Source organism: Prionailurus bengalensis, chromosome D4, assembly GCF_016509475.1.
Source record: "Prionailurus bengalensis isolate Pbe53 chromosome D4, Fcat_Pben_1.1_paternal_pri, whole genome shotgun sequence".
Classification (NCBI taxonomy): domain Eukaryota; kingdom Metazoa; phylum Chordata; class Mammalia; order Carnivora; family Felidae; genus Prionailurus; species Prionailurus bengalensis.
Genome location: NC_057359.1, coordinates 66,028,722 through 66,045,222, shown reverse-complemented (window position 1 = coordinate 66,045,222; position 16,501 = coordinate 66,028,722). Strand labels below are relative to the sequence as shown.

At 36.3% G+C, this 16,501-nt stretch overlaps 1 protein-coding gene across 1 annotated transcript; it reads left to right on the top strand.

Annotated features, from left to right (window-relative positions):
* Positions 1 to 15,193: 15,193 nt before the first annotated feature.
* On the top strand, positions 15,194 to 16,301 carry LOC122474302 (olfactory receptor 13C3). Its single transcript, XM_043565174.1, has one exon. It carries the CDS (start codon positions 15,348 to 15,350, stop codon positions 16,299 to 16,301), a length of 954 nt encoding a protein of 317 aa, XP_043421109.1. The 5' UTR covers positions 15,194 to 15,347.
* The last annotated feature ends 200 nt before the right edge of the window (positions 16,302 to 16,501 follow it).

Below are 16,501 nucleotides of genomic sequence, written 5' to 3'. Positions count from 1 at the left end.
TGGAAATAATGTACGGAGGAATATAAAATAAATACAAAGGAATATGAGTAACTAAAGTCTAAGTTTAAAAGAAAACAAAAACACATAAAAATCATAGAGAGCAATATAGGACATATGCTAGTGAAGGAGCTCTGATAAAAATATAGTTTTAGGGGCACCTGGGTGGCTCAGTCAGCTAAGCATCTGACTTGATTATGGCTCAGGTTATGATCTCATGGTCATGAGATCAAGCCCCATGTTGGGCTCCATGCTGGGTGTGGAGCCTACTTAAGATTCTCTCTCTCTCTCTCTCTCTCTCTCTCTCTCTCTCTCTCTGCCTCTCTCCCCTCCTCTTTCCCTCTTTCTATCTCAAAAAAGAATTAAGACAAAAAAATTTAATGTAGTTTTAGTATAGTGGACTATCATAAATGTAAGAACAAAGGAAAATTGACTTCTGACTCCATAAAAAACAACACACAATGGATTGGGGGAAAAAATAAGGCATTTAAAAGAAAAAAATGGGTTAAAGTTTAGTTAGATCAGACATTTTGCAAAATAACGTTTTAAATCTAGCTAAAGAAAAGTCAGGCATAAAATGGTTCCAAGTCTTGTGGTCCTGTTGGAAAGGTTATCCTTAATGTAGAGATAAATGAATGTGGAGTTTGTATTAGCCTGATTCCACTAAATATGCTATTCATATCAATAACTCCCTTGATTTGGTTCAGTGTTGCTCTTCTTTTTTGTTAAGCTTATTTATTGGTTGGCTGGTTGGTTGGTTGGTTGGTTGGTTGGTTGGTTTACTCAGTGTGGAGCCCAGTGGGGGCTCAAACTCATGAACCATGAGACAGTCACCCAGGCGCCCCTCAGTGTTTCCCTTCTGGTGATACTGAGAAACTGGGCATCCAGGTCACTGTGTAGAAGGAATAAATGGACTAAGCAGAGGAATTAGGTGGCTGCTCTCCAAAAGAATTGGCTATTCTATTTCTTTATTATTATAATATTATTATTATTTGAGAGAGAGAGAATGAGTGTACATGTTAGCTGGGAAAAGGAGCAGAGGGAGAGAGAAAGAGAATCTTAAGCAGACTCCACATTGAGCACCCCCAACCCCATGCAAGGCTCCATTCCACGACACCGGGATCATGACCTGAGGCAAAATCAAGAGTGGGACACTCAACTGACTGAGCCATCCAGGCACCCCACCACTCTATTTCTCATTGTAAAGTGTAGTACTCTACTTCATAATAGTACCTGTGAATGAATGTGAATCAACCCCTGTGAATGAGATACAGACTCATCCTGTTCTAACCAACAATTTTGAGTGTACGGGGGAAAAGAACAGAATGTGGACCTTGATAAAACCACACCACACCACACCACACCACACCACACCACACCACACCACACCACACCACACCACCACAGTATAGCAATGTAGTGAAACCAGCACTTGGTAGGAAACCAGCAGCTTTCCTTGGGGGAAGCCTGAATCATTATACATGTTTTATTCAAACGACAAAAGAAAGTACAAACAGATTTCAAAGAAGGGGAGATCATCTGAGAAAGAGCTAGGGATATCTTGCCACTTGAATTTGGCCTTGTTGAGCCGAGGGGAAAGAGTCTTAGGTAACAGGATGAGGCAAAATGTGTCAGTGGGGCTTCTGACAAGAAAGTTAGGCAAGAAAACAATGTATCATGGTACAGTAGTCAGAAAAATATTTTTAAAAGGAAGGAAGATTTGCCATTTTGGGTGGTATATTAAATGTAGCGTTAAGGAATTAAAATCTATTCTCCAGGCAATTAGGAACCTTTGGAATTTTGTCCAGGGGATGTTAAGGATGAAAACACAGAAAAAAAGTTTAATTAGAGGCATTCTTCAGGATCATGTACTTTCTTACTAATATTGAACTGTGACCTGTGTGGTTTGTAGGTTTGTAATCATTGTTTTTCAAGGCAATCATTGATTGTCTCCTCTCCTTCAGCTTATAGAGAACCTGACTCAAAATAAATCTTCTTTTGGAATTAGAAACATAAGAGTTCATTTTAGGTCAAGTTGGTATTATAAAGTTTTATTTCCCTTGGCAAAAACACAACCCTGCCATTTCCTCCAGGTTCTTAGCTTGGTCCTATAATAGTCTGTGAAAATTAAAGTGTATCTAGCCTCCCTTTGAGGTGAAACCAATGCTCTGTTGGGTCTTTCACAACCAGGTCTTAACCAATTGTTTTAGTTATTAAACTAACAAAAATAATAACAACTGCCTCATTCTGCCTGGGTTTTCCAGGTTGGTTTTTTTCCCCCATTTCTGAGTATGAAGGGCACTTCAACAGATACCCAGAGGAAAAGTAAAGCATCCCAGTTAATAAGTCAAAAGATTGATTTCCTGGGGGTCATAGGAACCCGTCCCTTCTGATCTTCATGTCTTTTTTTAAAAAAAGAGATTTATTCCCCACCCTTAGAAAATTTCTCTTCCAAGAGAAGTGTTTATTAAGGTATTTCACTGGGTGAAAAAGGACATATTTGCTTTGTCTTCAGTTTTCCCTTAGTTGCCCCAGGATATGTTGGACACTGTAAGCAATGGTAGTCAAATGTACATGAGCTGAAAGAAATCTTAGCTGCATCTCTTATGAACTCTGTGACATTATGCTAATTTTCTAACTTCTTTCAGCAACTGTATGCTCACATATATTGGGGCAGCATTGTCTGAGTTTAACTGATCACATGTGCTAAGTTTATGTTATAGAGTAGGAACTTAAAACACATTTGATTCTTCCTTGGGTCATAATTAGTTGCAATTAAAAGAGAATGAGACTCAAAATTACATTCTTAGGACACCCAATTCACATGCTAGGTAGGTGAGTGCTACACTACTTTTCAGATTCTATGTTTTTTTCATACATTTAATGAGATAATCCAATGATATATAGTGAAAGCACTTTGCAAGCTGAATATAATATCCAAATGCTTATTCACTAATTCATTCAACACAAAAATAACAGTAGCCTTGTGTGTGCTAGGCAATATAACTAGGGCTGGTGGTGATGGCATGATGGTGAGCAAATGAAATCATTATAACATCTATTTTTCGCAAAGCTAAAGGATAGTTCTTTATAAAAAATATTTCAGTATTTGTTAAACAACTTAATTTTTTTCTTTTATGATTTTATAATTTTGAAGCTTCAAAAGAATTGTCCTAAGCTATTGCCTTTTCATTTTAGAAACAGGAAAACAATACTGAGAGGAGGTATATGACTTAATTAGTGTTCTGTATCTAATTAACTATGTGTAGGAAGCAAGCATTGCCTGGCTATAAAGCTCAGACTCTCAGAAACACTGTATTATCTCAGACAGGGAAATGTGTTCTATGTTAATCTTATTGGTTTTAGTGCTAATTAGAGAGAGGCTAATTTAAGTAAACTTGGAATCCAAGCAGAATGACAGACACATTAAGAATATTACAACCACAGATTTGATTCACAGGCTGAATTTCTGCTACAAATTGAAGTACTTAGCACAGTGTAGGAATAGATGGAATAGATGCTCAGATTTTTTTTTTTCTGGGACATTATTTTTTTCCAAGATTAATCCAAGTAAGTAGTAATCAAAACAAGACAGAGATAAAGGGCAGTGGCAGATTTTTGCGCCCACACACTTTATTCTCAAGTCAAAGTTCACTGTTGGGACTTAGGGGCATTAGGATAAAGAGGTGCTGATTACAGTGATCCTGACCCAAGGATTTTCCAGAAAGGGTTAATGGAAGAGGTGGTGTACATTTATTTATACAGAGTGAGATATAGGAATCACATGCATTTTTAAATGTTTATTCATTTTTGAGAGAGTGAGGGAGAGTACACGTGAGCTGGGGAGGGACAGATAGAGGAGGACAGAGGATCCGAAGTGGTCTCTGCGCTGACAGCAGAGCCCTTCGCAGGGCTCAAACTCAGCTGTGAGATTATGACCTGAGCTAAAGTCAGATGCTTAACTGACTGAGCCACCCAGGCACCCCAGGAATCATATTTTTTGTCTTAATTATTTTGAATTCAACAATTATTTTGAAATACAGGTGATATGATATCTCAACTATTTTAAAATATTTTTTAAAATATGGTAGTCATAGCAACTATGGAAGATGGTCAAATAATTGCATTGAAATTCCACACATTTGGGACAGAGAAATAATTTTTTCAGCAGATTATAGGTCCAATAATAATACTCAAATGGCTTGGTGCAGTGCACCTGTTCTGCAATGCTGTCTTAACACCCAATGGAGGAATCTAACATTCTCATTCTATCTGCTGTGGGGAAGAAAGGGCGGGAAGGAAGAACAAATGTTTTTGAAGATGCAAAAGAAGACTGAATTTTATTTTAGAGTGCCTAGATTTGGAACCTCCTTTTTTCCTTCTTTAAATGAGGCCAATTCCTACCTAAGAGCTTTGTTGTGAAAATTATTCAGCAATGGTTTCAAATTTAATGGAAAGCCATATGACACTAAATGATGAAAGCTTGACAGATGGAAAAATTAGATATATCCAGTTAAAGCATATAAAATTGATATATTACCAATAATTTGAAAACAATATTTACAAGAGAAGTTGGAATATAATGTCATTTATATATGTACCTCTAAGCTTGAGGAGTGGCTTCCTTTCTTGATCTGAGTTCAGTCTTCTTCCTTAATAGCTGCTTTGCTTTACAGCCTCAAGTAATGCTATTTTATGTAACAATTTTCAGGATAAAGTGAGGAGACGTTAGTGAGATTTAGATAGCAAACAGGATGCTGTAATTATTTCCTTCAAGTTTTGACATACCAGTAGTTTATTCCTCTGATAAAATTGATAGATGAGTTTATTTAAAATATTCTCGGGGCGCCTGGGTGGCTCAGTCGTTAAGCATCCGACTTCAGCTCAGGTCACCATCTCGCGGTCTGGGAGTTCGAGCCCCGCGTCGGGCTCTGGGCTGATGGCTCAGAGCCTGGAGCCTGCTTCCGATTCTGTGTCTCCCTCTCTCTCTGTCCCTGCCCCGTTCATGCTCTGTCTCTCTCTGTATCAAAAATAAATAAAACGTTTAAAAAAATCTATAAAATCTTCTCACTCTCAGGCCACTTCTAGTTCAATATCAGAAAAAATAACTAAAATGACCCATAGATTCTTAAGGCCAACCTTTGTACTTATCTAAGTGTGTCTCTGCATTTTGATTTCCAGAAACATCCTCCCAAAGACCAGCCATTAGCTCAGCAAGGCAATTTAAATTCTTTTGGGGACAAGCTATGGAAGGGTCCAATATTTGCAACAAACTGTCAGGAATGTAAACATGTTAGGAGGATTAAAAACTTTCCCATACTCCAGGGAAAATGTAGTTAGATCCAATTATATCATGTAACTGGTATATTCTTGTTGTCATGCAACTCGAATAGGAACTGTATCTCACCATCTACATTATCACAGTATTTGAAGATTTTAAGACTAAAACAGAAAAATAGTCTTTAATAAGTATTGTTTTTTCTTTTCTCATCTTATCTGAAAACTTCCCATGATTAATAGCATAAAGCATCTTCATTTGTATTATATTTTCAAATATCTAATGTGCTTTCCAGGATACTACCATGAATTAGAATGTTCTATTCCCAGTCTTCAATGAGGAAGGAAATTTAGGTTAAAAGAATGTAAACAATTTAAACTGATAGTTAAATGTCAATAAAAAATTGAAACTGAGCTTTATTTTCTCTTTAGATTCAAGTTAGAGTTGAAGCATATGGAACAGAAAGTAACCTTTTATCAAAAACAATTCCTCTTTGACTTTAATAACCAAGGTTTGTATTCAGACTCAGCTTTTGTCCCAGAAATTAATCTTTCTTTCTCAATGTTTTTCTGTGAAAACTCTTTTTGAGATAAGCCTATTTTTTCAAATTGGTAATTTCTCCTTAAACTACATATTTCTTCTTTAATTCACTCTAAATCCTGTAAGTTATACTGTTCAGGTATCTGACATGTACTGCCGGATAATAATAGATAATGCCAACTGAGTGCAGGGGAGGGGCATTTTCTCTGCACTTTACATGTATTTCATTTATCTAATTATTATTATAATATTATGAGACACACACTATTATTTTCATTCTAAAGATTGAGTGAGGAGCAAGAAGATATTACTTATTGCCTATGATATGTGTATGCAGCAAGTTTCCCTAAAGGGATTGAAAACTACTTAATGGCAGAAAATATCACAGCACCATCTCAAGATGTACCTTGAGCATGATGGATGCTTAGAATATATACTTGTAGGAAGATGGGAAATTTTACCATAATATTTAGTTCCTCAATTCTGCTCTATATTTTGTATACTATGAAATTATGCCACTTTAATATTTATAGTTATTGTTCGGAGTAGTACTTTTCATTGAAGAACCACTTAAGAAAAAGAGGATCCTGAAAGGAGAAGAACTTGAGTCCTCTTTCCCTAACCTCTTTCTCTGTCCCTTCTGTCTGAAAAGCTTGAAATCTATGTTTTATGTCTTATTCACATTTTTATTGATATCTAATTGACATATAATATTGTGTAAGCTGAAGATGTACACTGAGTTGACTTGATACACTTTTATGTTATAATATGAATACTACCATAATGTTAGTTAACCTCCATCATAGCACATAATTATCTGTGTGTGTGTGTGTGTGTGTGTGTGTGTGTGTGTGTGTTGTGAGAACATTTAAGATCTAGTCTCTTGGCAACTTTTAACTGTATAATGCAGTTTTGTTAACTGATCACAAGGCTGTGCGTTAGATCCCCAGAACTTACTAATCTTCTAACTGCAAGTGTATACCACTTGGCCAACATTTCTCCAATTCCTCTACCCTACAGCTGCTGGTAACCAGCAGCTACTCTCTGTTTTTATGCGTTTGGCCTTTTTAGATTCCACAAATAAGTGATATTGTACAGTGTTTGTATTTCTATGTCTAACATATTTCATTTACCATAATACCCCCAAGGTCTATCCATGTTGTCCCAAATGGCAAGATTTCCTACTTTTTCATGGCTGAGTAATATTCCATTTGATATATGTACCACATTTTCTTTATCCATTTATTGGTTTGATAGACACCTAAGTTGTTTCTTGGCTCTTGTGAATAATGCTGTAATGAGCATGGGGATGCAGATATATTTTCTTAAATCTTGGATATATTCCAGAAGTAGAAAAGCTGGATCTTATGGTAGTTCTTTATTTAAGGAACCTCCATATTGTTTTCCTGAAAGCTGAAGCAATTTACATTCCCACCAATGGTGCACAAAGTTTCTCTTTTCTCCATATCCACACCATTACTTGTTATCCTATCTTTTTGAAGGTAGCCATTCTAACAGGTGTAAGGGGATATCACACTATGATTTTAATTTGCATTTTCGTGATTATTAATGATACTGAGCATCTTTTTAAAATAAATGTTTACTTATTTATTTTGAGAGAGAGCACACACATGCACACATGTATGAGTGGGGAAGGAGCAGAGAGAGAGGGGGAGAATCCCAAGCAGGCTCTGCATTGTCAGCTCAGAGCCTGTTGTGGGGTTCAATCTCAAAAACCCTGAGATTAGTATTAAGAGTCAGACGCTTAATCAACTGAGCCACCCAGTAGCTCGAGCATTTTTTAATGTACCTGTTGGCCACCTGTATGTCTTCTTTGGAAAAATGTCTGTTTAGTTCCACTGCCCATTTCAAAATCAGATTTTTTTTTTGTTACTGAGTTGTATGACTTCTTTATATATTTTGGATATTAATATAGTTCAAATATATTTTCTCCATTTCATAGGTTGCCTTTTCATTTTGTTGAGTATTTCTTTTGCTGTGCAGAAGATTTTTAATTTGATGTAATCCCACTTGTTGACTTTTTGCTTTTGTTGCTTGTGCTTTTGGTGTCATGTCTAAAAAATAGTTGCCAAGACCAATGTCAAGGAACTTTCCCCTTATGTTTTCTTCTAGGAGTTTCATGATTTAGTTGGTCTTTTCTATTGTATTTTTCATTTATTCTATTTTTTCTGGTCTCTAATTTATTTCCTCTATGATTTTTGTTATTTCCTTACTATTGCTAATTCTGGGCTGAGTTTGTTCTTCTTTTTCTAGTTCCTTGAGAAGTAAAGTTATTTGAGATATTTCTTTTTTCTTAATATATGCATTTATCACTATAAACTTCCCTCTAATTACTGTTTTTTTTAGCTTCCCATAGATTTTTGTGTGTGGTGTTTCCATTTTCATTTGTCTGAAGGTATTTTTAAAAATTTTTTCTTTGACCTTTTGATCACTCATGTGTATGTTGTTAAGTTTCCAGATGTGTAAATTGCCTAGCTTTCCTCTTGTTGATTTCTAGTTTCATACCATTGTGGTCATAAAAGATATTTGGTGTGACTTGAGTCCTCTTAAATATGCTAAGACTTGTTTTGTGGCCTCTCATATCACCTATCCTGGAGAATATTCTGTATGCACTTGAGAAGAATGTGTATTCTGCTGCTCTTAAATGAATGTTCCTTATATGTCTGTTAAGTCTTTTTAATTGCAAGTATGTCTCAAATCCAATGTATCCTTGTTGATTTCCTGTCTAGATGATATATCCATTGTTGAAAGTGGGGTATTGAAGTCCCTTAGTATTGTGTTATTGTTTATTTCTCCATTCAGATCTGCTGGTATTTAAATAACATGTTTAGGTGCTCTGATTTCAGGTGCATATATATTTACAATTTTTATATTTGCTTGATGAGTTGAACTTTTTATCATTGTATAATGACCTTCTTTGTCTCCCATGACAGTTTTTGTCTTAAAGTCTATTGTGTCTGATATAAGTATAGCCACCCCCTTGCATGGAATATCTTTTTCCATCCTTTCACTTTAAGCCTATGTGTGTCCCTAAAGCTGAAAATTAGTCTCTTGTAGATAGAGCATAGTTGGGTCTTGTTTTTCAGTCCATCCAGCCACTCTGTGCCTTTTGATTGGAAAATTCAATCCATTTACATTTAGGGTACTTTTTAATACATAGATATACTAATGTTATCCTATTAATTTCTTTATGGCTGTTTAGTAGTTTCAGTGTTCCTTTTTTTCTCTCTTGATGTCTACCTTTGTGGATTGGTGAATTTCCCTGGTGGTATGCTCAGATTTTCTTCTCCTTATCTTTTGTGAATCTACCAAAAATTTTTGCTTTGTGGTTACCACTCAGCTTACATAAAACATCTCATAGATATAACAGTCTATTTTACACTGAAAGCAATTTAACTTCAATTACATGCACAGACTATACTCTTTTACTCCCTCCCTTTTACGTTTTTAATCTGACAATTTATCTCTATTTATATTCTGTATTCATAGCAAATGATAGTAGCTATAGTTATTTTTAATACTCTTTTCCTTTAACCTTTTATACTATAGTTAAGTGGTGAATATACCATCCTGTCACAGAAGAGAGGCTTATGAATTTATATATTTACCTTTGCATATTTTTATGCTTTCACGTTACTAATTAGTGTTCTTTCATTTTGGCTTGAAGAACTCCTTTCAGTATTTCTTATAAGGTGGGTCTCATGATGTACTCCCTTAGCTTTTGTTTGTCTAGGAAAGTTTTTATTTCTCCTTCATATCTGAAGGATAACTTTACTAAACCTCAATGTTAATGTCTAAAAAATCAATAGATTTTCCCAAAACATTTTACTTCATTAATGTGTTATCTACCTATCAGAATTCATGCCCCAAACTACCCGTTATAGACCTTTTTTCTACTCTTGTGGCCTTAAATGGGAATTCACTTTTGTCCTGTGAATTTATTTTATTTTTATTTGCATTTCTTTTTTTTAATATATGAAATTTATTGTCAAATTGGTTTCCATACAACACTCAGTGCTCATCCCAAAAGGTGCCCTCCTCAATACCCATCACCCCCCCTCCCCTCCCTCCCACCCCCATCAACCCTCAGTTTGTTCTCAGTTTTTAACAGTCTCTTATGCTTTGGCTCTCTCCCACTCTAACCTCTTTTTTTTTTTTCATTCCCCTCCCCCATGGGTTTCTGTTAAGTTTCTCAGGATCCCCATAAGAGTGAAAACATATAGTATCTGTCTTTCTCTGTATGGCTTATTTCACTTAGCATTTCTTTTAATTCCAAAGAAGTATGACAATGGCATCCTGCATGAAGTTAACTTATCTAAAAGAATACATATAAAGTAAGCAAAAAAGTTAAATGACAATGCACTTAATTCAAAGAAAACATCTATTTTATTTTATTTATAATATCTAGATGATTTTTCAACTGTAGCATTTATTTCATTTTGGTAATTATCATTTGAATTACTAATTTCTGACATTGAATTTATTTTGGTAAGCATATTTGAACTAAAAACTCTCACATATTATAAAGTTAATTTTGTGAACATGTGCTCCTATTTCCAAAAGTTACATGAGTAGGAGGATGTATCACAGTTTATTCCCAGTACTGCTCTTAATTGGGTCTGTGGGTCACTATTCCTAATGCACTGGAAGTTTCTTCATTCTACATGTCCCTCGTTCCAGCTTTAAATTGCTTTGGGAATTAGGGAACAATTACAACAACCCTTGCATAACAAATATTTACTCTTCCACATCTGTGGAATCTGGCATTGTTTGTTGAACCTGACCTTAATTCAGAATGCTGACATAAATACTAAGAAGAAAGTTACTGGGTCTTTTAGGAGGTGGAAATAATGTATTGGTATACGGGTGAGTCTTGAATACAATGAAACTGTACAGTTTCAATCTATAGTTAAGGCCATTATTAATATTAATTTGTAATGTTAATAATCTGATTCAATAGAATACCAATTTATTATCACCAAAATATAATTGTGAATCATTATTAGTCATATTTCATTATTATTTGTATAATGTTTTATAATCCTTAAAGCAATTTACTTATGCTATCTCATTATTTCCTGACAATATCCTTGCAAGGAAAGTAAGGCAGTTATAGTTATCATTATTTTATAAACAAGAAGACTGAGGCTATAGATTAGAAGCCTAGGACCTCAAACCACAGACTTTGATTTTAGTCCCAGGCACTTTTCCACCATGCTAAACCCATATCATATATATTCCAGTGAGTACTAGATGATCCTCTATACTTACAGTGCATAAACTGGTAATTATAAGATGGCAGAGGTGGCATATAAGATTTCAGCTTAGGGGCACCTGGGTGGCTGGCTCAGTGGGTTTGGCATCTGACTTTGGCTCAGGTCATGATCTCGCAGTTCGTGAGTTTGAGCCCCATGTCAGGCTCTGTGCTCACAGCTCAGAGCCTGGAGCCTGCTTTGTATTCTGTGTCTCCCTCTCTCTCTGTCCTTCCCTTACTTGTGCTCTGTCTCAAAATAATAAATAAATATTAAAAATTTTTAAAAATATTTCCGCTTACTAGTGTTGTCTGAAAGATACTTACAAAAATTAAAGCCTGCTGCAAAATAAATATGACATATTAAATTTTTCTTGTCCAAAAATACTACACACGGAATTGCTTGGGTTTAGAAAGTCAGCCTTTACTTATTTAGTCAAACCCCCTCTATTATGTGCAGCCACTGTGTTAGGCTTAGGTGTTAGAGGGATGAGCAAGACAGACGCACTCCTTCCCCTGTGTCTCTAGGTATCTCACAGTATAACAAGATCACCAGTTTAAAGTGCAGGGAACAGAAGTAGCAAGACAAGCCCAGCTCAAGATGGGTTTGAATTAGTGAGGGGATTCCTATTTAGGAGGGAAAGGTGGGAGCAGGTGGCTGGCGAAGCAGTTTAGGTAGCCTTGGATGCATTATCTGGAAGTTGTCTGGAATAGGCAGTCAACAGTCTTTCCAGGCTGGACCTTTGGCTCCTACCTGGAATGTCTCCATATATCTTAGTAAATCAGTGTCTTGCTGAGTTCTTCTTTATGCATTAGTGACTGGGTTGATCAGAGTGCTCAATTTCTCTGCATTCTCTGACCAATTTCCGAGCTGGGGAGGATTTTGATTTATCATAAGAAATAGTGTAGAATCATTGTAGAATAATGGTCCCTTTCCTCTGGGCACTGTTGAATGAATATAGTCAATTTGTTTTTGTGACTCTGATACTTCTACAGTTCCTGCTGAGCATTCCCTTCTGTTGATAATTTCTATACAATTTTAATGATACCAGTTAGACATAGTAGTAATGTAAAGATAATGGACTTTGGATCTTTCCTCTGCCCATTATTCCAACTGTACCAATTTCAAGGCACATAGGATTCTGAAATAAGAGTTGGCTACACAAATAAAATGAAGATCTTTCCCTCTCTCCGTATCTCTCCTCTCTCCAACTGTTCTCTCTCTCTCTCTCTCTGCCCCCACCCATTTCCCTCCTTCCTTCCTTCCCTCTCCTTTAAAGGAAGTTCTGGACTTAAGCTAAAAATAACAAAAATTAACAATCTCTTAACTATTTTTTTCAACTCTAAAATTGAGGTGTTTATTTTTTTAATTTCTTAATGTTTATTTATTTTTGAAAGAGAGACAGAGCACAAGCTGAGGAGGGGCATAGAGAGAGGGAGACACAGAATCTGAAGCAGGCTACAGGCTCTGAGCTGTCCAGCACAAAGCCTGATGTGGGGCCTGAACCCACAAACCATGAGATCATGACCTGAGCCAAAGTCAGACGCTTGACTGACTAAACCACCCAGGAGTGCCTAAAATTGAGGTTTTTATATTCTCTTCTTTGCCTTTCTCTTCAAAGTTGAAATATTTCTATTGTGTATTTTTTTATGTTTATTAATTTTTTTTAGAGAAACAGAGCATGAGCGGGGGAGGGGCAGAGAGAGGGAGACAGAGAATCCCAAGCAGGCTCTGCACTGGCATCACAGAGCCTGATGCAGGGCTTGAACTCACAAATTGGATTTCTGGCTCTAAGTAAAACCTGTTCTACAGTAATTTTCCCAAATACTAGCCATGACAAATTAAGTGAGAGTGGGGGAAGAGTGACTCTGCTGAAATTCTCAAAACTATTAGCCCGTGTGAGGCCTAAACTTGTGATTTGACCAATGTCGAATCGGGTGGTGATTTTGGAAAGATCAATTTTCACATCTAGTCAGTAATTAGTGACAACCCCATTAATTTACATAGCTTAATTTCTTGTGTTACATTTCTGATAAAAAAATTTCATAAAATCATACTACGATGTCAATTTTGGAGAGTATTAATATCATAGGGTCTAAGCACTCAGCCCATGCTCTGTGCTTTGTAATAATGATGGACACCTTCGTTACCAAAAGAAATGCCAAATTCTCTGCCTGACCCTCAAGACTCTCTATGTACCTACCTTGCTTTCCTTTTCAGATGTGCTTGCCACTACCCCTCCACTGAAACTTCCTTGTTCAAAAAGGATGTGCTCTGTGTATTCCTAACTTTGGCTCAACTTCTCACTTTTGGGATACCCCATGTCCCCTCTTTTCTTTTCTTCCAAATCTGTCTAATTCTTCCCATACTTCCAGATCAGGCCCAAGTCTGAAACTTCTTCCTTCTGGGAAAGTTGGTAATTTTCAAACTACATAATGTAGTTATATTTATGATATGTTTTAATTTGTACTTTTCCTATATCCCTAACTGAATTATGAGCTTTGTAATGGCAGGCACTTTACATTATTCTTTAGTTTATCCTTACTGTGCTTGGAACATGCCTAGGTTCAAGGTTGGCTATCAGTAATATTCTAATTTTTTTTTCAACGTTTATTTTTGGGACAGAGAGAGACAGAGCATGAACAGGGGAGGGGCAGAGAGAGACGGAGACACAGAATCGGAAACAGGCTCCAGGCTCTGAGCCATCAGCCCAGAGCCTGACGCGGGGCTCGAACTCACGGACCGCGAGATCGGGACCTGGCTGAAGTCGGACGCTTAACCGACTGTGCCACCCAGGCGCCCCTATATTCTAAAACTATTGTAGTAGTCTGGCACAAGTTGAAACTACTTTTTTTTTTAAAAAATGTGTCTTTTAATAATATTTTTTCTTAAGAGTATATAACAACATGATATGAATTTGGACCCTTCTGTAAAACACAATCATATATTATTGTTATTTTTCAGATTCACATGGCAATCCATAATAAGACGAAAAAAATCAGTATGGGTCAGAAAAATCTGCATACTCTGTCAATTCAGTGTAGATAAAAGCCTTGCTACTCAAATGCTTTCCAAGAGCTTTGCATAAGTACCACTTAAGAGAAATGGAAAATCTCAGGAGCTGCCATGAACTCTAAACCAGAATCTAAAGTTTTTCAAGATACCCTGACGATTCATATGCATATGAAAATCAGTGAAGCTATGAACTGGATTTTTTTTAAGTAACCGCTGTGTCCAAGTGGGGCTTGAACTCATGACCATGAGATCAAGGGTCGCATGCTCTACCTACTGAACCAACCAGGCACCCCTATGAATTAGATTCAATCTGAGCTTTGAGCTCCACTTCATTATTTACTAACTGGTTAACTTGGACAAGTTATATCTTTTATATTTGGGAAAAAAATGGGGCTAATATAAAGAATTATTATATTTTATAAATCAAAGGGATGGATATATACCCATATATACATAATTACATAAAATATTTAAACCGCATTACTGTTTTCTTAGGTTGACTTAAACAAGATACACTGTGAAGCTACAGAATAAAATAAGGTAGAGACTATGTAATGTCCTCCAAAGATTTTAACATTCATGCAGAGCTGATCTGTGCAATGGTCTTGTCATAGGAACAGTCACACAAAATACTAAGAGGAGCCTAGAATATGAGAGTAATAACTAATATTTAAACAGACATTAAATTTCAGTTTATGCTATTCAATTTATTATTATTAAATGCCTATAAAATTAATTAAAATACAAATTAAATATACTAATATGAGGTATGTAGAATCAGACATAGAATGAGATATATACCAAAAATATCAAAGTTGCTGTGAAATTTTGACCATGATGTAATTGCTGAAACAAATGTCTGGTCTATGTTGAGTAGTCTTTTACCATCTCTCTCTACTGCTTGCTTTCTGGGGGTAGATGAAGTCAGGCCCATAGTTGGTAATTAGGAGTTTTAGAAACCTCAACCTGGGAGTCTGTCAACAGCAGGAAAAGTTACTTCTGTACAGCTGTCTGATCATAGGTAGAGTTTCACATATTAGCAAAGGGCATCAGCACTTAGTCATTCCCAATTTCATTTTTTTCTAGTCACACAGATTGTTGAAGATGACTGGCCGTCAGGGCTCCATGCAAACACTCCTTAGAATACCATCTACAAAATGAATTGTTCAGGTAATTTGTAACATTTCTTAGCAGTGAATATATTTTATATTAAATCTTCCTGTGATATCCTGAAAGCAGATGACATGGATAAAATTAACCAGACATTTACATCAGAATTTCTTCTTCTGGGATTCTCTGGTTACCCAAAACTGGAGATCATGTACTTTGTTCTAATTCTAGTAATGTATCTAGTGATTCTAACTGGCAACGGTGTTCTGATCATAGCAAGCATCTTTGATTCTCGTCTTCACACCCCCATGTACTTCTTCCTGGGCAACCTGTCTTTCCTGGATATCTGCTATACATCCTCCTCTGTTCCCTCAACTTTGGTGAGCTTAATTTCAAAGAAAAGGAACATTTCCTTCTCTGGATGTGCAGTGCAGATGTTCTTTGGGTTTGCAATGGGGTCAACAGAGTGTTTCCTCCTTGGCATGATGGCTTTTGATCGCTATGTAGCCATCTGTAACCCTCTGAGATACCCCATCATCATGAGCAAGGTGGTGTATGTACTGATGGCTTCTGTGTCATGGCTCTCTGGTGGAATCAACTCAATTGTGCAAACATCTCTTGCCATGCAGTTGCCTTTCTGTGGGAATAATATTATCAACCATTTCACATGTGAAATATTAGCTGTCCTTAAGCTAGCTTGTACTGATATATCCCTAAATATTATCACCATGGTGATATCAAATATGGCATTCCTGGTTCTTCCACTGATAGTCATTTTTTTCTCCTATATGTTCATCCTTTACACCATCTTGAGAATGAACTCAGCCACAGGGAGACGCAAAGCCTTTTCCACCTGTTCAGCACATCTGACTGTGGTGATCATATTTTATGGTACTATCTTCTTCATGTATGCCAAGCCCAAGTCTCAAGAGTTTCCTGGGGACGACAAGTTGCAAACTTCAGACAAGCTCATTTCTCTGTTTTATGGGGTAGTGACCCCCATGCTAAATCCTATAATCTATAGCTTGAGGAATAAGGATGTAAAAATTGCTGTAAAATATCTGCTAAACCAAAAAGCTATTCAGTAAGTATATCCTACACAGAAAATATAGGTCTTTTCCTAACAGGCACAGAGATGGACTCATAGGTCAATTAGTTAAAACCTTCTTTGGAGAAACTATGGTTAAGGAGAGATATTTTTATTCTTCCCTTTCCCTAGCTTTACTCAGCTAGAATTACTGAGAACTATAGTTTGCTTTAAACTCAGCTTCCAAAATGTCCTGGTCTA